The 24,444-nt window shown below is 36.7% G+C and overlaps 1 protein-coding gene across 2 annotated transcripts in view; it reads left to right on the top strand.

Annotated features, from left to right (window-relative positions):
* LOC111156774 (staufen double-stranded RNA binding protein 2) overlaps nt 1-24,444 on the top strand; it is a 318,514-nt gene that overhangs the window by 59,855 nt on the left and 234,215 nt on the right. For both annotated transcript variants that reach the window (XM_022517840.1, XM_022517841.1), the window contains one exon: nt 8,943-9,078. In XM_022517840.1, coding sequence (XP_022373548.1) covers nt 8,943-9,078 — 136 coding nt within the window. The remainder of the gene's footprint in view (nt 1-8,942; nt 9,079-24,444) is intronic.

Below are 24,444 nucleotides of genomic sequence, written 5' to 3' on the forward strand. Positions count from 1 at the left end.
TTGTATAGTCAAGAGGTATTAATAGCACACACACACAAAACAACTGAATAGTAATTGAAGGTGAGAGAATGAGGAACGTAATTATAATTATTTTAAAAATTTGCTTTGTTAATACTCTAAAGATGCATTATTTACTTTTTAAATGTTGCAAAAATACATTTGGATACAAAGAACAGAAAGTATGATTGAGGTTTTTTTTTTTTTTTTTGTTTTGTTTTGTTTTTAGTTTTAATTCCAGTATAGTTAACATACAGTGTTATGTTAGTTACAGATGTACAATATAGTGATTCAAAAAGTCTACACATTACTCAGTGCTCATCCTGATAAGTGTACTCTTTAATTCCTGTCACCTATTTCCCTCATCCCTCCACTCACTTCTCCTCTGGTGACCATCATTTTGTTCTCTGTAGTTAAGAGTCCATTTCTTGGTTTGTCTCTCTCTCTTTTATTTCCTTTGTTCATTTGTTTTGTATCTTATATTCACATATGAGTGAAATCATACAGTATTTGTCTCTCTCAAACTGACTTATTTCAATTAGCATAATACTGTCTTGCCCCATCCATGTCATTGCAAATGGGAAGATTTTACTTTTTTATGGCTAAGTAATATTCCTATGTTCCGATATCTATCTATCTATCTATCTATCTCCTGCCTCTTCTTTATCCATTCATCTATGGATTGACATAGATGCTTGTCTGTGCTTGGGCTGCTTCCACAAGTTGGTTATTGTAAATAATGCTGCAATGCCTGAGTTTTTTATAAAATAAAGCTAGAGGGGGCACCTGGGTGGCTCAGTTGGTTAAGAGGCTGCCTTCGGCTCAGGTCACAATCCCAGGGTCCTGAGATCAAGCTCTGCATCAGGCTCCCTGCTCAGCAGAGAGTCTGTTTCTCTCTCTCCCTCTGCCTGCCGCTCCGCTTACTTGTGCTTTCTCTCTGTAAAATCAATAAAATCTTTTAAAAAAAGAAATGATTAATTTCTCTTTTTATATAACATATAAAAATGTACAGTTTAATGATTAAAAATAGTTATTCTTTACTTTAGCTTAATAAAAAATTATACAGTTAGGCCTAAGCATCTTATTTTGCTTGTGGTTTAGAAACGGTTGATAGAACCGCTCAAATTTAGAATACTTATGGAATTTTATTAAGAAACCCACAAATCCAAAAAAAAACCTGTGTGTGATATAATGCTAAGTAAACAAGTTTTCCAATTTTTATCTCCTAAGAAGAATTTTAAAGAGTTGTTCCGGTTACGTGTGATACCAACAACATTGTGCATCCAGTCATCTGTTTGGAAGAGACAAACCTATATTGGACATAATGCATGAATTGATTATATCAAGTTAATAAAGTTCCATAAGTTTAGTACTAACCCTACATCCATTTACTCATTAATTTATTAATTTAAGAGTTTACCTTCTAACAAATAATACTTTAGGTATTTTTGTGATGGAGTAAAAAAAAACTTTTTCCTGCCACAAATGACTCTGTATATTTAATTAGAGTCCATATGCTCCTGCTTATAATCACCTAATGCTTCTTTCTTTCTCATGTGGCATATGCTAAGTAGACATAGTCTGTTCTTTCAAGGACAGCTTTTTCCAAAACTGCATGAATTTCCTATTACTCCTTTTGCTTCTGTTCAACTGATGGTAGTATTTATTAAGGAAGTTTAAATAAGCAAAATATTACTACAACAAAGAAAAACACCCATTCTAGTCATTTGAAGTTGGTAAGAGACAGTCTGCTTTTATAATTTTTAAAAATCTCTTTAGATTACTGATTGATCATTAGTACCACACTGCTTTCTCTTTGTATTAAGCACTTGCTTTTATATATTTAAGAGATATAAAACATTGTCCTTTTCTGTGAAAATTTTACACTTGTATACATAAGGCACATAATTTAATGGTAAAGATTAAGTACCAAGTGAATAATAACACTCATCAGTATTATAAGTAATGATAGACATGGATGGGTGTACTTGAGGGAAGATAACGTCCTTGAATGGAGAGTAGGCAGGTATAGAGTTGAGGAAAGAATATGCTAGGCAGGGGCGCCTGGGTGGCTCAGTGGGTTAAAGCCTCTGCCTTTGGCTCAGGTCATGATCCCAGGGTCCTGGGATCGAGCCTTGCTTCGGGCTCTCTGCTCAGCGGGAAGCCTGCTTCCTTTTCTCGCTCTCTGCCTGCCTCTCTGCCTAATTGTGATCTCTGTCTGTCAAATAAATAAAATCTTTAAAAAAAAAAAAAGAATATGCTTGGCAGACGGTGAGGAAAGGCATTGAAAATAGGATGTGGATGATAGTTTTGGTAAAAAAAAAAAAAATTGGGGGGGCATGGTTTTAATTAGAGCAGGTAAGTGACTAGGAAGAGATAAGACTGGAGATACAGAAGGGATGAATTGTGATGGACTTGAATGCCAGGTTTAGGAGATCAGATTTTATCTGTAGTTTAGGTGACTAGTGTTCACAAGCCAGTGGATGATGTGTTTAAAACAACATTTTAGGAAATTCAGTTTATATGTGGCTTGAAGGTAGAAAATACTAAAAGCAAGAACAGTTAGGAAACCATTGCCATAGTTTATGGGTAAAGAAAAGAAAAGAAACTCCCGTGCATTGAGTACTATATGCTCCCTGCTCTATGAGAGCTTTGGGAATGGCAGTGGGAATGGAACAGAAGGACCAGTGTTGTTGATCCAGTGGTTGAAGCCATAATAGAGAGTGAGCTGTTTGGAGCATACAGTGTGAAGCAGGAGCAGTGTGTGCCTATCTCTGCATCAGGTCCACTTTAGAGGATTATAATGGGAGGTACACCAGCAAGGGAGTCGGGGGAAGGAAATAGGAGAGTCCGAAAGACCAGTGGAGATGAGTTTCTGCTGTTGAGTGCTGCAGTGAGCTGAGAAAACGAGTAGCTTTTTGAAGGTAAAGTTACATGCACAAATTATAATTGTAAAGCTTTAATGGTTTTTTGCACTGTGAACACTTTACCAGTACCACAGGCTTTATCAGTACTCCAGAAGCTTCCCTCATACCCCCTTCAGGTGGTCATACAACTCCAAAGGAAGCCACTATTCTGTTTGTCGGTCTTAAATTCATTGTGCCTGCTTGTTAGAATCATGCACTGTACTCTTTTGTGATGGCTTCTTTTTCTCAGTGTTACATCTATGAGATTCATCCATGTTGTATTTAACAGTATATAGTATTTCATTGCTATACAGTAGCCATTTCATGAATATACCATAATTTATTTATTCATTGTGCTATTGATGGACATTTAGATTGTTTCCAGTTTTGGGCTCTTAGAAATAAAACTGCTGTGACCAGTCTTGTACGTATACATCTTTGTTGGGAATGTACCTAGTATAGGAACTGTTGGGTCATGGGTTATACATGTGTTCATGCAAATCAGAATAAGAATTAAGACCAAAAGTCAGTGAGCATACATGAAAGACAGGTATCATAGCTGCTGTTCTTACATCACAGTCTTTTATTCCTAGACCTATTGGGAAAGGTAAGAAAGCTATTGAGCCATCGTTAGACACAGTGTAAGGAAACTATCATAGTTTTGGCCAGTTTGAATAGTGAATTAGAACAGCAATTAAAGTATGTCCATGAAATGAGAATTTCCTTGGACATTCAGCTGGAAAAACTTTGACGTTTTTCTCACCTATAAGCCAACTGCTGTAAACTGTGAACATAACCATTTTTTTTTTTTTTTAAGATTTTATTTATTTATTTGACAGAGAGAGAGATCACAAGTAGACGGAGAGGCAGGCAGAGAGAGAGAGAGAGAGGGAAGCAGGCTCCCTGCTGAGCAGAGAGCCCGATGCGGGACTCGATCCCAGGACCCTGAGATCATGACCTGAGCTGAAGGCAGCGGCTCAACCCACTGAGCCACCCAGGCGCCCCGAACATAACCATTTTTAAGCAATTTGGAGGCCCACACATTTAGCTTGCTACTTAACTCAACATTAAATTTTATTATTTGCTTTTGCCCTGTATGTTCACTATTGTGTTAAAGTATCTTTTATTTTTTTAATGTCAACAATGAAAGGGTCAGGATGACAAAACAGAAACAAAAACGAAAATCAAAACCAAAAAAACCCCCAAACGTTCATGAGACGTACGGCCGGCATGTATTCGCAGCTACTTAGGAGGCAGAGGCAGGAAGGTCAGTTGGTCCAGACGTCCTAGGCTGCAGTGCGCCATGCTGATGGAGTGTCTGCACTAAGTTCAGCCTTGATACAGTGACCCTGGGAGCAGGGGCCACCGGGTTTCCTAAGGTGGGTGAACCAGCCCAGGTTGGAAGTAGAACACATCGGAGTAGTGGGATTGTGCTTTGGAATAGCCACTGCACTCCAACGTGGGCAACAGAGCAAAACCCCCTCCCTTTTTGCCCCGTCCCGATTTAGGGAATCCTGTGTCTCCAAAAAAAAAAAAAAGTTTTCCCTATTCCAGGTTCATACTTGAAAAAAATACACACATAATAAATGCATACATAATACATCATGTCACAGTATAATTTTCCTTTCCTACTAGCAATGCATGAGAGCTCTCTACATCCTTGTCAACATTTGGTCTCTTCAGCTTTAAAAATTTTAGCTGTTCTTCTACGTGTATGGTAGTAATTCAGTGTTGTTTTAATTTTCATTTCCTTAATAACTAATGAGGGTGAGCACCTTTTCATATGGTTGTTGGTATTGAGACCTCTGTTGTAGAGTGCCAGTTGATAGAATTTTCCCATTTTAAAAAAACCTGTGGTCCCATTCCCCTTAGTATTTCGGTGTATTGTTCCCAAGTACATGGCCATTCTCCTGTCAGGAAGTTAACATTGATCTGGTATTATCATGTATCACAAAGACTCCATTCTTCCTTCATTGGCTGTCCCAGTAATATCCTTTGTAGGTTCCGGATCTAATGGGGGTCATGTATTTATCATTTCTTTTCATTTTTCTTCAATTTGGAATAGTTCCTCGGAGTTCTTGTCTTTTACGACCATGACATTTTTTAATAGTACAGGCCACATCATTTGTAGACTGCCCCTCAATTGAGTTTATCCGGAGTTGCCTCATAATTTTATGCATTTTTAGCATGAATGTCCCAGTGCTGTGGGCTTATTAGTTCAGTGTTACCTATCAGGATAAACCTGATACTGATTTGTCCCATTAGTGATGACTTTTGTCACTTGATGAAGAGTATGTTTGCTAGGCTTCTCTACTGTAAAGTTAATTAGTAAGTATGTTTTCTTATTAAATAATAAGGAACTAATAAGTATTTTCTGAGGAGAAACTTTGGGACTATATAAACATTCTATTCCTCGTGAAACTTACTTTCACCTACCAGATTTGGCATTTACTAACGATTCTTTTCCAAATCAGTAATACTCTGAAGAGTGCCACAGAGTGATTGATTGATTGATTGATTGATTGATGTGGCTTAAAACAACAGAAACTTAAAAAACAACGAAACTTATTTTCTCTTAAAGTGTGATGTTTTGATTCCAGTTTTTTTTTGTTGTTGTTGTTAAAGATTTATTAGTTGGCATTCTACCCTACAATTTCTCTTTCCCCTCATTTTTTTTTGTTCGTTTATTTCTATCACTATAGACTCTTGGATTCCTGTTTTACTTACAGGTTTATAATCTATCATTATTTATTTCGATTCTCAATTTGTCACAGACTTGACCGGGGTATGGTTCCAGTTGACTCTAGTGTCTTCTACTGTTTTCATCATTCTTGAGCACTTCTTACTTTCTGGCTCAGTAAGATGTTCCAAGGTCATCTCATATGTTCCTTATCCTGGCCCTGGCACCAGCCATTTCTTTAAGGAGCCTTGGTTGGTTAATCAATCAGTTCATTCTTTGAACAAATATTTACTGAGTGACTGCTGTGTTCCAGGGACTATTCTAACTGCTTACAAAGCTTTTTCCTTGAGTGTTAGCAATATGTAGCTCCTTGAAAACTAGCTGTGGCATTTCTCTTTCACCTTCCACATAATGGGAATCCACAGTAGTTGTTACGTATGTTTGTATATATAACCAGTTAGCCTTGTTATATTTATCACTGATAAATACAGAAGTTTCTTTTAATCTACCGAAAGAACACCAGAGACGGATTCTGTGTTGACGGTGTCAGCTTTGACGCCTGAGGATGCTGTGTCGTGATCATCTTTATGCAACGTGGCTCCTGCCCGCACCTGCTGGAGTGGTACTTAGCGTTACTTGCAGGCTCTCATAGTTGGAAGTTACTCTGTAAGTGTTTACCATGGACGCCTTATTGTGTAAGTAGAGAGGCTGTGCACATGCCGTGGTGGCAAACTAGTTCTTTCTGAAACAGGTGGAGATACTTGGCTCCCAGAGTCGAAACCTCTTCAGCACAGTTCTCACTTGTCTGCTGCTTCTCCACCCTCCCTCATGAAGATCAGCTAGCGTTTCTGTGAAGAACATAGATTGCAACCTTACTTTCAAATGAGGAATTTATATGAAATCATTATTTTTTTATATGAAATCATTAATTTATTTAAATGATATGAATACAATCCTTTTACCTAGCTTAAAACCCTGTTTTGGTATAGTATATCCTACCAGGGCATTAAAGTCACCTCACTGATGATTTTTAGACACATTAGTTTCCTGTTTATTGCCCTACTTAAAGGATGAGGTCTTTCAAACTTTTTTACCTTTTCTTTTTTTCTCCATTTGAACTTTATGCTATTTGTGTCTGTATGATTGTTGCAGAGTAGAATGCAGAATGACATAAATCTTACAGCTGACTAACATGTTAATTATTAAACTGCTATCTATATGAAATAAGAAAAACTTAAACTTCTAAAAAGATATAGACTGCTCTTTGCAGTTAGATCTCTAGAAGACTGTTAGACAGTTTCTAATAAAGCTAACCATAAGCATACTCTCTGATCTAGTAGCAGTTCTGCTGCTAGAGACATGCCTAAGAGAACTGAGTGTGTATGTCTGCTGAAACACTGTGGCTTTAGACTTAATTGCTCCCAACTGGAAACAACTTGATGTCCCATTAACAGCAGAATAGATAAACTGTTGTATCCATTCAGTAGACTCCTATTCAGTGATTTTAAAAAAAAATGTTTACAATACTGAAATATTTAACAAAATTGTTATATTGAGTGAAGGAAACAAGATAGAATAGTACATACTTAGGTTTGAAGAACAGGCAAAACTCTGATGACAGAATTCAGAATGGGTAACTTGGGGAGGGGGGGTTATTGACTGGAAATAGCCATGATGGAACTTTCTGGGTGATGAAAACATTCATACCTTTTTTTTTTTTTTTTTAAAGATTTTATTTATTTATTTGACAGACAGAGATCACAAGTAGGCAGAGAGGCAGGCAGAGAGAGAGGAGGAAGCAGACTCCCTGCTGAGCAGAGAGCCTGATGCGGGACTCGGTCCCAGGACCCTGAGATCATGACCTGAGCCAAAGGCAGAGGCTTTAACCCACTGAGCCACCCAGGCGCCCCGAAAACATTCATATCTTGATCTGAATGGTGGTCCCCGAGTGTTTACAATGTGTAATGATTTGTAGATTTGTATGCTTAAGGTTTGTGCCTTTTACTTATCCCTCAGTAAAATACTATAGGAAAGAAAGAAAGAGAAGAGAATCCCTTTATTTGTGACTTTCTCTTCTGAGTGTTGATATTAAATTAGGGGTTTGGACTAATTGGACTTACTATTCAGTACGTTAACATTCTTTTCTTATGCACATCTTTTTTCTTTTCCACCTCCTTTGTCCTTCTATGCTTTTTGTTTTTCCCCTTAACCTTGGTTTAGTTCCTGTTCTTATTACACTCTTTAGTGGTTTCACATAAATTCTTTGGAACTGGGACACAGAGTGAGTAGTTACTGACTCTTGATGGATAGCTTAGGTTGTGGCTGCTGGTTGTGCTTTGTGTTAGGTTCCACCACCCCTGGCGGGTGCTTTCTGCCAGTCCCAGTTTCTCTGCTGCAATGAGGGAACCTGTTTTTGTATGTGATGAATGGAGTCTTAAATGTTTGTTGCAAAAGGCATAATTCCAACAAAATAGTACAGGATTTACAGTGAAAAAATAAATTTTACTTTCTATAAAAACTTCAGATTCATTTGTTATGAACATTATTTGTTATATGGAACATAAATGTAATGTTTTACTAAATAACCTCTTTTGATACTCAAAATACTGTGATGTAATAACTTACTGTGTGTGTTACAGTATTTCAGACTTTTGCAAAAGTAGAGCAAATAAGGTAGTGAACATCTTCATACCCATCACTGCCTTCAGCAGTTATCCACATGTGGTGGCGAGTTTTGTTTCTCATGTCTCTCCTCTGAATTATTTTGAAAGAAACCTCAGATGTATCACTTCATCTATAAATGCTTCAGTATCTGTCTTTAAAGATTATTTCCAGAAAGTGTTAGTAGATTTAATTTGTTCTGTTGTTGGTTATAGAAAAAAATCCAAAATGTATTTTCATGAGATAAGTCTAAGAATTACTGATGACCCTGTATTCATTGCTAATTTCAGTTGCTTGATTAGCAAAATATAAAACTATTCACAGATGATAATGTTTTTAATGATTAAATAACTGGGTTATTCCTGGGGTGAATAATACTGATGTTCAATACTTTCTTTATAGTATCCAAATTAAGCAATCTGTGAATCTTATGTTCCCTTTGTTTTGAAACAGTTTGACTTTCAAGCTGAATTTTTGGTCATGAATATACAAAAAAAGGTTGCAAAAACCCCAGAGAGATTTCATTAGAAACAATTTTCCTGTTTATGTAGTTTATCTGTACACCCCTGAGAAAATCATACAGACAGGCCATCAACTCCCACCTTCTTTCATGGTAATTACATGTAATGTAAGTATGGCTTGCGTGATTTATTATGGAAATATTTCACTTGTGTGCTTTTAATGTTTCTTTTAAACAGGCAGTATAACTCCAACTGTGGAACTGAATGGGCTTGCTATGAAAAGGGGAGAGCCTGCCATCTACAGGCCATTAGATCCAAAGCCTTTCCCAAATTATAGAGCTAATTACAACTTTCGGGGCATGTACAATCAGAGGTTTGTATGTCTTCTTTGGTTTTGTTCTTTTTATTATTTTTCGCATATTGTAAAAGTTTCTGAAACTCAAGAACTATTTTTGGTGTAAGGAATATTTACCTTGGGCATTTTGCATGGAGTTTAGATAAGTCTAGGATCACAAGGAATATTTAAAGTAATATATTTTAAAAAATAACTGGTTTTCAGGAACTAGTTTTTATTGAGGCATGTGAGCCCTATATTTGCTGCAGGCAGGACCATGTTTTAAAATAATGCCATGATATAGTGCTGACTTCTCAGTTGACTTGCTCGTTTATTTACCAAGAAGATACTTAGCTTAATAAGTGGTTTTCTTTATTTGTCCAAATACATTGCAGACATGAGTATTTTTAATGTATAGGAAGTTTGTTGGAAGGATTTACTAAGCCTTTCTACACATCGCATAATTTTGTGATAGTTACAGGTGTAACAGAATTTTCCTTTATGGGCAAGGCAGAATTTTTTCAAAAAGTTAGTTTTTTTTCTGATCATTTATAAAAGTCATGTAACTCATTGTGGAGAATGTGGAAAATGCAAAATGTTAAAAAGCAAATATAAATAACTTGTAATTCCAGAATTAAATACCTTTAATATTTTGATGTATTTTACACTTTTTAAAATTCTTTGCACATACAGATGGCCAAAGTGAAGTTATCTTTCTGTTCAGTTTTTACAGTACTTTATGGAGGTGTATTATGTGAATGGCAAAATGCACAGATCTTAAATGTACATTGTGATGACTATTATTTATATATATATATGTATCTATACTTGATCGCTTTTTATATGTGTATGTCCTCACGTGATGACCACCCCATCAATGTTCTGCACGTTTCTGTTACCCTGAAAATTTCCTCAGAGCTGTTTGCACTCATTATACCTCCTCCTAGGAGGAGCCATTGTTCTTTCACCATAGATTAGTTTTGCATGTTATTGAACTTCGTATAAATAGAGTCATACAGTATGTACTCTTCTGTGTCTGGCTTTTTTCACTTCATGTGATGGTTTTCTTGTTTGTGTTTGTTTTTTGTTTCTTTTGAGATTCATCCTTGTTGCTTGTATCTGGATTTTGCCCTTTCTAATCTAAATAGTGTTCTTTTGCATGATACATCCAAATCTGTTCATCTCTTATATACAATATTGTACCCTCTTTTAATTTGATATAGTGATCATTTTTCATATTTTTTAAAAGTTTATTTTTTTTTAGTAATCTCTATACCGAACATGGAGCTCAAACTTATGACCCCGGAATCGAGTTGCACGCTCTTCTGTCTAAGCCAGCCGGCTGCCTCTGTTTTCATATTTTTAAGTGATTTTTGAAAAACATTTTCAGTGGCTATACAGTGCTTCATTTGGCCAGGGTATACTTTACAAGGATACAAACAGGTATAAACAAAGAATACTTGATAAGTATATAAACAAAATGTACCTGTTTTGATCATCTTAGTTGTCCCCTTTTTTTTTGACAATTATGATATTCAACAATCTTTGCATACAAATTTTTGTTCACATCACTGATTATTTCCTTAAAATAGATTACAGTTAGGGGAAGACTGGATTAAAAATAATATGTTGTCCAATTACATTAAAATTTGTACTAATTACTTGGAGTATATTCTGTTCCATTCTGATAACGCTGAGTTAAAAAAACACATTGTCTTGTTTGATAGTTAAAAAGTGGTATGTTTATAAATTTTGGTTTTGTTGATTACTTGTGGGGCTGATCAGTTTTCAGATATTTTGATTGCCCTTTTTGATTTGTCTATTTGAATTTGCTAATTTTTGTTGCATTGCTTGGCAAGTCTTCAAATGTTTATGTGTTGGGAATATTAGCATTACATTTGTTTTGTTTCATTTTCCTGCTTTGAAAAAACTAGCTTTTAGTTTTGTGTTTGTTTTGATGTGCAACAGTTTTAGATGTTATGTAGCCTAATATTTGTGTGTGTGTGTGTGTGTGTGTGACTTCTCTAACTGCTATTATGCCTGAGAAATTCTTGTGATCAGATATTTGCTAATGCTTAAAAAGAATATTTTTATTGAGATACAATTGACATATAACATTGGGCAAGTTTAAGGTGTACAGCCTACTGATTTGGTACGTTTATGCTGCATTATGATTGCTTTTGTAGTATTAGCTAACACCCCTATCATGTCTCATAATTATCATTTCTTCTAGTGTTGGGATACTGATACTTTTTAAACCATTTTGTGCATTTGCTAACATTACAATTTGGGTGTGAGAAGATGTGTGGTCTGTACATCATAGAGTGCCTTTCGGTGTCTAGTTCAGCAGTGGTGTATTTACCGTTTAAAACTTAGTCCTGGGGGTGCCTGGGTGGCTCAGTGGGTTAAGCCTCTGCCTTCGGCTCAGGTCATGATCTCAGGATCCTGGGATCAAGCCCCGCATGGGGCTCTCTGCTCAGCGGGGAGCCTGCTTCCTCCTCTCTCTGCCTGCCTCTCTGCCTACTTGTGATCTCTCTCTGTCAAATGAATAAATAAAATCTTAAAAAAAAAAAAAAACCAAAACAGGGGCGCCTGGGTGGCTCAGTGGGTTAATCCTCTGCTTTCGGCTCAGGTCATGATCCCAGGGTCCTGGGATGGAGCCCCGCATTGGGCTCTCTTCTCAGCAGGGAGCCTGCCTCCATCTCTCTCTCTGCCTGCCTCTCTGCCTACTTGTGATCTCTCTGTCAAATAAATAAATAAAGTCTTTAAAAAAAACAAAACAAAACAAAAAAACCCAAAAACTTAGTCCTGTTCAGATTGTAAATGGCTTCTTTAAACATTATTGCGTAGGTTCTCTAAGAAAAATGAGGACAGTCTTCTTAGACTTCTGCTTCTCCCCCCTTTTCTCGCAGGTGTGTCTGGGGGAATTTACTGTGTTGTCTTGGTAGGAACGGAGGGACCCTCACCTTTGTGTGGGTGTCCTGTATTGTCCTCTGAGCTCCTCTGGTCTTTATGATGGTGTCCCTTGTCCACCATATAGCTGACACCCTTCTTTCCTGCCCTGCCAAAACCATGGAGACATGTAGTCCATTTCCCTGTCAGGTAACTGCCGTAGAATATTTACCATCTCTCCCTTGCTCTCTTGACTTGGATCCTGAACTTGCTTTGACTCCCTGGGATGTTCCGTGCTCATACTCTTTGACAGTGTCTCCTGACTGGAGCATCCAGTGGCAGGCTTGTCAGCTCTCAACCTGCTGTCCATGCCACATAGGTGGCAAGAAGGACATAACATTTCTCTTCTAGTTGCTTCACCTTCTCTTTTTCTGTATAACATACCTATTGCCTTTCTCAAGCCTGAGGTTACCTAATATAAATAAATCTATTTGCCCACTTAAGCACAGTAGATCTATTTGGTCACCTGAGTTAGGAACACCTTGCCTATCAAGATATTTTACTTTTAATGTACTATAATGAATAGACTCATAAGGATATTTAAATATTTATTATATTTTGATATCTGGTTTTTTATTGAAATCTTCCTGGAGTTTTGATTAGTGGATTTATTACTTTTAAATGAAAGAAATCTGGTGCTAAAGCAATGAAAAGTCTGACAATAATCTCTGTGGATCATTATTACAGAACTCTTGTTCTAAGGCAGTCATTAAGAGGTGGTTATTCATTGAGAAGGTGACTTTCGATAAAGACCTAATAGAAGAGAGGGAGTAAGTAGTGTGTATATCATGAGAGGAGAGAACATTCCAAGCAGAACAAACAGCAAGTGCAAAACCCCCAAGGTAGGAATGTGCCAGGCATGTTGATATCTTCTCCAGGAGACTAGTATGTCTGGGAAAGAGTGAACCAAGGAGGAGAGTAGTTGGTATATGAGAATGCGACAGGGTCATATGGTTTTTTTTTTTTTTTTTCTATTGTAGGTCTTCTGTTTAGAATGTTGATATTTTTCCTTTGTTGGCAATTTCTAGTTTCAATATCTGATTCAATGGTTGTCATGTTATGACTTCTCTAAGAGTTGTGCTTTAGGCCATTCCCACTTAATGGATAAAGTGGACTTTGCTTTCAGGTTGTTAGAGAGTCTTTAGAATATTCTGCAAATTACAACAAAGGTAAAAATAAAATACGGAAGTACTGGTAAGCTGCCAAGCCATGTTTCAGCTGAAAAGCTCTGTTCACAGAAGGGCAACCTAACCATTACTCATTAGGCTGTAAAAATTAGGATTCACATGGGGCGCCTGGGGGGTTCAATCAGTTAAGTGGCTGTCTTAAGCTTGGGTCATGATCCTGGGGTTCTGGGATTGAGCCCTATGTTTGGCTTTCTGTTCAGTGGGGAGCCTGCCTCTCCCTCTGCCTCTGCCTGACGCTTCCCCCACTTGTGCTCTCTCTGTCTCTGTCACATAAAAATAAATAAATCTTTAAAAAAATACTTAAAAAATTAGGATTTCATATATGACCTTAATCTACAGATGACAACACCTGAATGCATCACAGGGAATTTGGAATCAAAGATCGGAGGAGATGCTTTTCTCCTTGTCAGATTCCAAATGAATCAGTAGCTTCTTAATAAGGCAGGGAATGAAAGGTTATTAAAAATTAGTCCAAGAAACAGATATCATTTATAGGGATTTATAGTCTTTTCATTTTCTACTTAAAATAATATTAAGTAATAATAAGGTATCACCATGCTGGTTTTTGTTTTTTTTTTCTTTTCTTTTTTTTTTTTTTTTTATTTGACAGAGAGAGAGATCGCAAGTAGGCAGAGAGGCAGGCAGAGAGGCAGGCAGAGAGAGAGGAAGGGAAGCAGGCTCCCTGCTGAGCAGATAGCCCGACGTGGGGCTCGATCCCAGGACTCCGGGATCATGACCTGAGCTGAAGGCAGAGGCTTTAACCCACTGAGCCACCCAGGCGCCCACCATGCTGGTTTTTTAAAAAATATATATATTTTTATGAAATCCTATATTTTTTCTAAGATTATTTATTTATGTAGAGAGAATGCGAGAGCATGAGCAAGGGAGAAGCAGAGGGAGAGGGAGAAAGAATCTGAAGCAGACTCTGCGCTGAGTGTGGAGCCCGACACAGGGACGTGAGATCATGACCTCAGCCGAAACCAGGGGTCAGATGCTTAACTGACTGAGCCACCCATGCGCCCCTAAATTCTGTTTTTTCCTGATGAGGCTTCTTGACTTAAATTCATTCGAGGGATTAAGGAGGCACTTGAAGAAAGCACTGCCCTTTCTTTGCCCTGGTTTATGATGGCTGGGGAAAAAAAAAAGATTTATCCATGAACAAAATCTGGGTGCAACCTGGCCTTGGAAGTACCTGTCTCTCTTTGTTACACCCAAGATGTTTGAAAATGAATACATCCATTTACATCTTTTCCTTTCTCATTTGGAGCACTGTTCACTAACAGATATAAAGTAGAAAGCTACAAAAATTTATATGACAAAGTATAAGTTATAAAGGTTAGAGAACCTTTTATTCTTTTGTTCTCCTGTCTTGGTTATAAAAAACGATATACATGATCCTAAGAGCAGAATGACTGAAATCAGGCCTCCCATAGACAGTTTATCAGTTTTGTGTATGTGCAGATGCAAGAAGCATTACTGCTTGGCTAGTGGCCAGAATGTCCCCAGTCTGCTGATGCAGACGGCCAAAGGCCCACAACGCAAACTAGATTGTGTGAAAATGGGGATTTTTGCCATATGTAACTGAGAGGTCTCTTGGGGAGATCATCAGGCATGGTTGAATATAGGGCTTTAGTCTTCTTTTCCCTCATTTTCCATAATCCTTTTAGCTCTTGTCTCATTTTTCCTCTGCTTGACTTCTTTTTCAAAGAAGTTCACTTTCATTTCACTGTACCTCATGCTACATAGTCCTTAGACTTGTAGTAGCAGAGAAGGAACACATTTTTGTATAGTTCTTAGGAAAGTCCCAAGAAAGACTTTGAGTAGACTGTCCATCTCTTTGTCATTCAGACTGGATTTGGTGTGAGGGAATACTATAATTGGCCATGCTTGGGTTTGTGCCCAGCCTGGAGAAACAGGGAGTAATCCCATCCAAGCTGTTTGCAGAGCACAGGTGTTTTGTTTTTGTTTTTGTTTTTAAATGAATGGTTCCCTGAAGGCAAAGATTCTGAAGGAAAGTCATTCCCATTACAGTCAGAACATTTGGTTCAAATCCTCCTCGTGATGCTTTTAGCTGTGTGGTTTTGGCAAGGTAGTAGACTTCCTTAGTTTCCTCATTTGCTAAGTAGAGATAATAAGACCAAATGAAAGGACTTAGCAAATATTCACTGAATGCCTCCTCTTTGCCACATGTTGTGTTAGGAGTAGGTACGTTGATGAAAGCCAGTCTACTCAGGTAGATGAAAACAATGCAGAGAAATAGTAACAGAGAGATAGATGTGACCATATGGTGCTGTGGAGACATTGAGGACAAATGCCTCCCTCAGACTGGGGACTCAGAGAAGCCTCCCAGAAGGAACTGACACTTGAACTGAATCTTCAAGGTTAATGAGGTATTAGCCAGGTGAAGAAGACAAGGAAAAGCAAATCAGTTTTTGGGAACAACTTCAGGGAATCCTGAGAAGTTCAGTTCATCATGGAGGTGCAAGGAATTTGGTACATCTGGAATGAAAAGCTGAAGCTCAGGCAGGGTGCTGATCTGATGTCCTCAGATGGCCTTGGGGAGAGGTTTAGATTTGTCCTGAAGATGATTGGGAGCGAGGGATAAAATAATTGGGCATCTGTTTTAGCCATGTTGCTTTGGCAGTATTTGGGAAAATAGTTTGGATAGGCTTAAAATTCAAGGGAGAAAGATGAATTACAAAGATGTTGTAATTCGGGCTTAACGTAATGAGAGCCTGGAACTGTGAAGATGGAGGGGAGGGCAGTGTCCAGATATTTAGAAGATGGACTTGATAGCACTTGGGGGTTGATTGGTTGGTGGGGGGTGGAGGATTAAGATAACTTTCACATATCTGGATCACTAATAATATTGTTCACCATGAGGAGTTGGAGTGGGTCTTTGGAAACATGAGGAATTCTGTTTTGACTATGTTGAGTTTAAATTGCCTATCAGATACCTAGGAGAGGTCCATTTTATTACTCTTCAAAGCCTTAGTGGAGGGTATGGGAAGATCATCTTTGGCTTTGAGGGTTTGTTGGAAGTACACATGTGAAGAGGGACTTCAGGGTCTAGAGTGTCTCTGAAGCTTACACATCAGAATGCATCTTGCAGAAATGACATTGTTTAGGATTCAACCTAAGTTTGAGTGATCAATCTATTCTTTGTTCATCTAGGATTTATACTTCCTTCCCAAAAGGATTTGGTTATGCCAGTTTGTCATTATTTGATTTAGAAAAATTTGGTGGCATGCTCCCCTGCCAAGTACCTCCATCCTCAGGTGTGGTTGCTATATTTTGTGTCAAGACAATATTTGTATACTAATGCATCCAATTCCTGGTCCAGTCACTTGTAGCCAGGTTAGTAAAATTACTTCTCTTAAGATGTTTGGTATGAGTCATAGTAAGGAGGACTATTTTGCTCAGGTTACTTGTTCCATTGGGCAGAACCAGGTAGCTACTTGAATTTTCATGGTATCCCCTCTGTGAGACTTGGAAAGAACTTTCCGGACAGCTGTAGCTACCAGTGGAAATTTGATAGGGTAAAGGAAATTTTTTGAAGTATCTGAACTGATTTTATTTCATTATGTTATCAGTGAAACTAGAAATAATCAAGATTTTAGTTTTTGAAATACTATATTTCTACGTTTGTTATATAAGCTAATAACCAGCTGCTAATGTGTTGGTGTGCTGTTTATTTTGAGCTTGTTCAAACTTTTTTTTTAATTAAGTTTTTAATTTTAATCCCAGTATAGTTAACATACAGTGTTAGTTTTAGGTGTACAATTCAAACTGTCAATCTAAGTGTCCGTCAGTAGTTTATAATGCCCTATTAAAAAACATGTTGGAAAGTAGAGCAGTTGAAAAACAGTGTATTTGTAACAGTAGTGGTATAAACAGGAAAAGCCTACAATTTTGCTTTCTGCCACCAGATGGTGCTTGTATACTAATAAAACAACATACAGACTTGGTGCGTTCACACTCGTTAGTATTCTAAGGCCAGTGGCTAACTGATAAATGAGAGGTTAGGCCATATAAAATCACTAATACTTGACCTTTTCTTGTCCTATAAATATGTTGGTTTCATATGCTGTCCTCTAACATGAAAAGGTCAGCCAAGTACACACCTTTAAAGAGAGTAAGGTAAATGATTTCAGGGCAAATGAAGGATTTAGTCTGGGCCAGAAGCTCTTCTCTTAGGCAGGCGGTATTTAAAATTAAGGATAAGAACTAGTGGACATTGTAACTCTTTTTTTTTTTTTAAGATTTTATTTATTTATTTGACAGAGATCATAAGTAGGCAGAGAGAGAGGAAGGGAAGCAGGCTGCCTGCTGAGCAGAGGGCCTGATGAGGGGCTTGATCCCAGGTCCCTGGGATCATGACCTGAGCTGAAGGCAGAGGCTTTAACCCACTGAGCCACCTAGGCGCCCCCGACATTGTAACTCTTTATAGGGAAACTCATTGCAACTCTTACTCATTTGATAAGACCAGATATGACACAATTCATTTTATGAAATAGAAATACACCTTTTTTCTTTGAGGTGAAATATAAAATAAAGGAAAGTCCCCCAACATCTGTTTCCCTGAATATTAGACAAAAATAAAATTATTAAAAACATTTTGGGGCCTTATGCTTCTGCCTATAACTGGGACCAGATTTACCCTCCCACTATAAACACCTAGAAAACTGAGGTAAGTCTCTTACGTTATACATCAACTGATATAACATGTAAAGGGAAGTTGTGCTAAGTTAAAGATGTATATTGATGGAGAGCAAAAAAATAATAGTTAAGAATACAATAGGGGCTGTAAAATGAATAAAAAATATGATCTAAAAGCAGAAAAGAGGGAGAAAAAAGGAGTAAGAAATACATGGGATAAATAGAAAACAAGATGACAGATTTCAAAAAAAAAAAAAAAAGAAAACAAGATGATAGATTTCAACCCAGCCATATCAGTAATTATCTTAAATGTAAAAAGTTTAAATGCTTCAGTTAAAAGATAAAGAATGTTGGACTTGATAAAAGAGCAGGAAATACAACTATATGGTATGTAAAGAAATCCACTTTCAATATAAAGACACAGGTTGGCTAAAAGGATGGAAAATGATATTTCATGCAAACACAAAATAAAGCTGGAATGGCTCTATTCATATCAAAGTAGATTTTAGAACAAGAAGTATTATCAAAAATAAAATTACCAATTATGAAAGGGTGACATCATCAAGAAGACATAACCGTTACAATGGTTACCTACTAACCTACTACCTACCTACTAGCAGGCCTTAGAATAACTAGACAGAAAAATAAGAAAACTAAGGCACTGGCATGGACTGAATTGTGTACGCCCCAAATTCATAAGTTGAAACCCTAACCTGAAATGTGATGGTATTTGGATATAGAGCCTATGGGAGGTATTTAGGTTTCAATATGTCATAAGGGTGAATGATGAACTTAGTGCTGCTTTAAGAACAGACACCAGATACCTAGCTCTCTATTCCACATATCCCTTGTCCTTGCTGTGTGAGGACATAACGTTGGTTGACTACAAGCCAGGAAGAGAGCTATCATCAGAGACTGACTGTGTTAGCACCTTGATCTTAGACTTCCAGCCTCTGGAATTGTGAGAAAATAAATTTCTGTTCTTTAAGCCACCTTAAACATGGTATTTTGTTATGGCAGGCCAAGCTGACTAAGATAGCTATAGAATTCAATAACACTGTCAACCAGTGTTCTGGACCTCCTTATCTAATAACAGCAGAATATGCATTCTTATAAGCATACATAGAACATTCACCACAATAGATGATACGCTCTGCTGTAAGACAATTCTCAATAAATTTAAGAGAATTGAAATAATACAAACTATGTTCTCTGATCACGGAGGGATTAAGTTAGAAAGAAAAGTGATAAAAATATTTGGAAATTCTACAAATATTTGGAAATTAAACATCAAACTTCTCAATAACTCATGGACCAAAGGAGATGTCACAGAAAATATTAGAAAAATATTCTGAACTAAATGAAGATGAAAATGAAACACTGAGATGTGGATGCAGCTTGGAAGGAAATATATAGCCTTAAATGCTTATGTGAAAAAAGAAAAAGTTCCAAGACTAGTGCTTTAGGCTTTCCCCTTAAGAAAGTGGAAAAAGAAGAGCATATTAAACCCAAAATACAGAAAAGGAAATAATAAAGACAGGGGCAGAAACCAATGAAATTGAAAATGGACCAACAGTAGAAAGAGTCCATGAAATCAGTAAAATCAAAAGCTGCTTCTGGGAAAGGATTAATAAAATTTATAAGTTTCTAGCTGGCCTGACAAAAGAGAGAAGGTGAAGATGCATATTACAAATATCAAGAATAAAAGAGGGAATCATACTAACCTTAAAAACTATATGGGAATTTTATGAATGACTTTATAAATTTAATAACTTAGATCACTGGTTGGCAAACTGTAACCCTCAGGCTCACTGCCTGCTTTTGTAAATAAAGTTTTATTGGAATATAGTCATGTCCATTTAGTTATGTATTGTTTACGTCTGCTTTTGAACTTTAACAGCAGAGTAGTTGTGAAAGACTATATGGTCTGAAAGCTTAAAATGTTTACTTTCTGGCCCTTGAAGGAAAAATTTGCTGACCCCTGACTTAGATGAATTGGGCGAATTTATAAGAAAGTGCAAATTACCAAAACTGACTTAAAGACAAAAAGCAAAAACAAAACAAATACAAAAAACCCTCAGTAACTTGAAGAAGTTAAATTTGTATGAGATATTTTTTCTCAAAGAAAACCCAAATCTCAGATGATTTCACTAATAAATTCTGTCAAACATTAAAGGAAGAAATAATATCAGTACCTCAGAAAACAGGAGAAAGAAACACTTCCCGACTAATTTTATGAGGCCAGCATTATCTGAAACCAAAACCAGACAAAGACCTTACAAGAAAAGAAAACTTGAGATCAGTATGCTTCATGATCCCAGATGGAAAAATCCTTAACAAAATATTAGCAAATTAAACTCAGCAAAATTTAATAACAGTATATCAATATAATTATTATATGTATATCTAATTATAATATATAATCAATACCATAATATATTAAAGGGAGTTTATCTTAGGAAAGCATTAACCATATTAATAGAATAAGGGAAAAATATGAGCATCTTATAGACACAGAAAAAGTATTTGATGAAAGTCAACACTCATTGAGAATACAGACTCCTCACACTAGGAATGAAAAGTAATTCTCTTAATGTGCTAAGGGACTTTTTCTAAACAGCCTCTAGCTGATGTTATGTATTATGGCAAAAGATTGAATACTTGTAAGATAAGGAACAAAATACTGATATACATGTTACCACTTCCATTTAGCATTGTACTTGAATTCTAGAAAGTGTAATAATAAATGGGGGATAATCTGGGGAAAGAAGAAATAAAACTGTCTTTGTATACAAACACCATGATTAGAAAATTCTAAGAACTCAAAAATGGATAGGTACTGAAATAAATGAATTGAGTAAGGTCATAGGATACAAGATCAATGTACAAAAAATCAAAGTATTTCTATTTAATAATAATGAACAACTGGAACATTAAAATAGCACAAAGCATAACATACTCAGGATTAAACCTAACAGACTTATGTCCACAATCTGTATACTGACAACCAAAAAATATTGTTCAGAAAAAGAAGACTTGATATAGTTAAAATGTCAGTTATTTCAAAGTTAACATAAAGCTGCAGTGCAATCCCCATTGAAATCATAGGAGGTTTTTTTTTTTTATGTGTGTAAAATTTATAATATTAATAGTTGTGTGGAGATGTAAAGGACTGTAATAGCCAAAGAGTTTTGAAAAGGATAGACAAATTTGGAGAGCTCGTATACCCTGATTCTAAGACTTGTTATAAAGCTATAGTAATCAAGGCAGTGAAATATTGACATGGGGAGTGATATACGGATAAATAGAACAAAATAGAACAGAGGTTGGCAAACTGGGTCACGGACTAAGGCTGGCCAGCCTATTTTTGTATTGGCTTACAATCTATGAATGGTTTTTACATTTTTAAATGGCTAGGAAACAAATTTTAAAAATGAGATTTCATAGCACATGAAATTTAGATGAAATTGAAATTTTAGTGTCAGTAAAGTTTCATTGGAGCACAGATAAGATCATTTGTTTATGTATTGTCTTCAGTTGCTGTCATGCTATAGCAGCAGAGCTGGGTAGGTATGACAGAGATTGTATGGCTTGCAAAGCCCCAAGTATTTACTGAATGGTTCTTTACAGGAGAAGTTTGCTTGATCCCTGGAAAATAGTCAGGAAATAGACCCATTCATATATAGTCAATTTGGTTTTTTTTCCCCAAAATGAACAAAGATGCTAATAGGCAAAAGATACGCATTTCATTGAATAGTGGTAAAACAACTGGATATCCAGATGGGAAAAAAATGATCCTCAACCCTTACCTCACACCATACACAAAATTAATTAGAAATGGATCATAAACCTATATATAACAGTTAAAGATGTAACTTTTCAGGAGCAGATACATTGTTACTTTGGAGATAGGCAAAGATTTTATAGAACTCAAAAAGCATGAATCATAATTCACAGAAGAAAATACTTTGCCACTTCACAGATAGCTAAACACAAGGGAACATGAAAAGTATAAATCATTAAAAAATGAGAAATTAAACTTTATCAGAATTTAAAACTTCTTATACTTGAAGGTCACTGTTTAAAAAATGAGAAAGCAGAACATATACTGGAAGAAAACATTTGCAATACGTATGTTGACAAAGGATTTGTATCCAGAGTATATAAACAAATACTTAAAACTCAGTTAAGGGGTGCCTGGGTGGGTCAGTGGGTTAAGCCCCTGCCTTTAGCTCAGGTCATGATCTCAGGGTCCTGGGATCAAGCCTCGCATCAGGCTCTATGCTCAGCAGGGAGCCTGCTTCCCCCTCTCTCTCTACCTGTCTGCCTACTTGTGCTGTCTCTCTCTGTCAAATAAATAAATAAAATCTTTAAAAAAAACACAACTCAATACCAACATGAGCAAAGTAGAGGTAAGAATGACTGATAAACCCGTGAAAGATGCTTGAAATAATTATCAGGGAAGTGCAACTTAAAGCCATAGTTAAAATTTAGAAAGATGGGCAATACCAAGTGTCGTGGCAGGACATCTGGAACTCTCTTGTGTTGTTGCTGTATGACTGTTTTGTCATAGTTTGTTCCTTTTTAATGAAATTAAATGCATGCTAATGCAGTAATTCTACTTCTGGTGTTTACCTAAGAGAAATGAAAAAATATGACCATTCAAAGACATGTATATGAATGTTTGTAGCGTCTGTCTTTATAATGGTCCTAATAATATCCTAATGTTACTAGGACCTAATAATGGGTCCATGTAAATTTTTTTTTTTTGGTAAGATTTTATTTGAGAGAGCGAGCGAGCGAGAGAGAGCACAAGCAAGGGGGGGCAGCAGAGGGAGAGGGAGAAGCAGACTCCCCACCCAGCAGGGAGCCTGATGCAGGGCTCGATCTTGGGACTCCCAGATCATGATCTGAGCCAAAGGCAGACGCTTAACCCACTGAGCCATCCAGGTACCCCAGTATCCACCACCTAAACCACTAGCTATGCCATGGAATATTACTTAGTAGTAAAATGTTTGATTCAAGCAATAATATGGACAAATCTGAAAAACATTATGCTGTACAAAAGAAGCTAGATACATATGTATATACTGTAAGATTCTATTTTTGTGACATTCTAGAACCAGCAAAACCAATCCCATGGTGACAGAAAGCAATTCATTGGTTGCCTTGATCTGAAGGTGGGGATTTTTTTCTACAAGACTTTTGGGGTGATAGAAATATTCTGTACCTTGATTTTAGTTAGTGTTATGCAAGCCTATGTCAAAACTTATTAACTGTGAGCTTAAAATAGGCCCAGTTCATTATATGCAAATTTTTATCTCAATAAAGCTGAGTTTTTTTTTGTTTTTTTTTTTTTTTTTTAAGATTTATTTACTTATTTGAGAGAGAGAGTGAGGGAGAGTATATGAGTCAGGGGCCGGGGGATGGCTGGCAAAGGAAGAGAATCTTTTTTTTTCCTAAGATTTTATTTATTTATTTGACAGACAGAGATCACAAGTAGGCAGAGAGTCAGGCAGAGAGAGAGGGGGAAGCTCCCTGATGCGGGGCTCGATCCCAGGACCCTGAGATCATGACCTGAGCCGAAGGCAGAGGCTTTAACACTGAGCCACCCAGGCGTCCCAGGAAGAGAATCTTTAAGCAGACTCCCCACTGAGCACAGAACCCAGTGGGGCTCAACCCACGAGGTTATGACCTGAGCCAAAAACTGAGAGTTGGCACTTAAACAACTGAGCCACTCAGGTGCCCCAAGCTGAGGGTTTTTTTTTTTTTTTTTAAGTTGATGTATTTTAAAAATATATATATATTTTGTAGTAGTGAAGCTAAAAATGTGTTGAAGAAAGCATCAAGTTTTTGCATCTCAAGCATTTCTCTGAAACCATCGTAAATGTTTTACTAGAGGCTAAAATAATATTTACCTCATAAACTGAGGATAAAATGAAATGTCTGTAAATTGGTTAGCTTTTGCCTCTGTTTAATAAATGTTATTTAATTGTTAGCCTTTATTATATTACAGATAATATAGTCTAGTTGTAAGTACAGTTTTGGAGTTGAGATGATGGTTGTGTGGATTTGAGCAGGTTATTCAACCTTCTAATTCTCAGTTAACTCATCTATAAGTTGGGAGGATAAATTATGCTTCCTTATAGTGTTGTTTTCAGGATTAAATATGAGACTCCTGTGACTACACATGGCCTGTTACCAAACTTTACAGTAGTGTTTGTAATTCCTTAAAAAGAATTTAAATATTTAAATAGAGTATTTGTCCCAGGACATTGTTATTTTGAAAGGTTTTTTAATAATTCACTTCTACGCAATTAAAAAAAAATCAGGCATGATTCTATTACCATTTCTAAGTATTCATTTTATAGAAGGAATGACTGATTCTATAAAACAAATATGCATACTTTTGGCCTTTTGTTGGAATTTAGTTGATCCTGGAATGATACTGCCATTGCAGCCCAGAAAGTCATTTCTCCCTTGGAGAACTGTGCACATCAGCAGTTATTAATTTGAGATTTAAACACAAGCCTCAGAAAGTTAGTTAATAAAAATTATTTGTGGCATTTATACACATACCTCTTCTGTCTTGTCACATAGCTTGATA

This window comes from Enhydra lutris, unplaced genomic scaffold (genome assembly GCF_002288905.1).
Source record: "Enhydra lutris kenyoni isolate GAN:26980312 unplaced genomic scaffold, ASM228890v2 scaffoldscaffold49, whole genome shotgun sequence".
NCBI classification, from domain to species: Eukaryota; Metazoa; Chordata; class Mammalia; order Carnivora; family Mustelidae; genus Enhydra; species Enhydra lutris.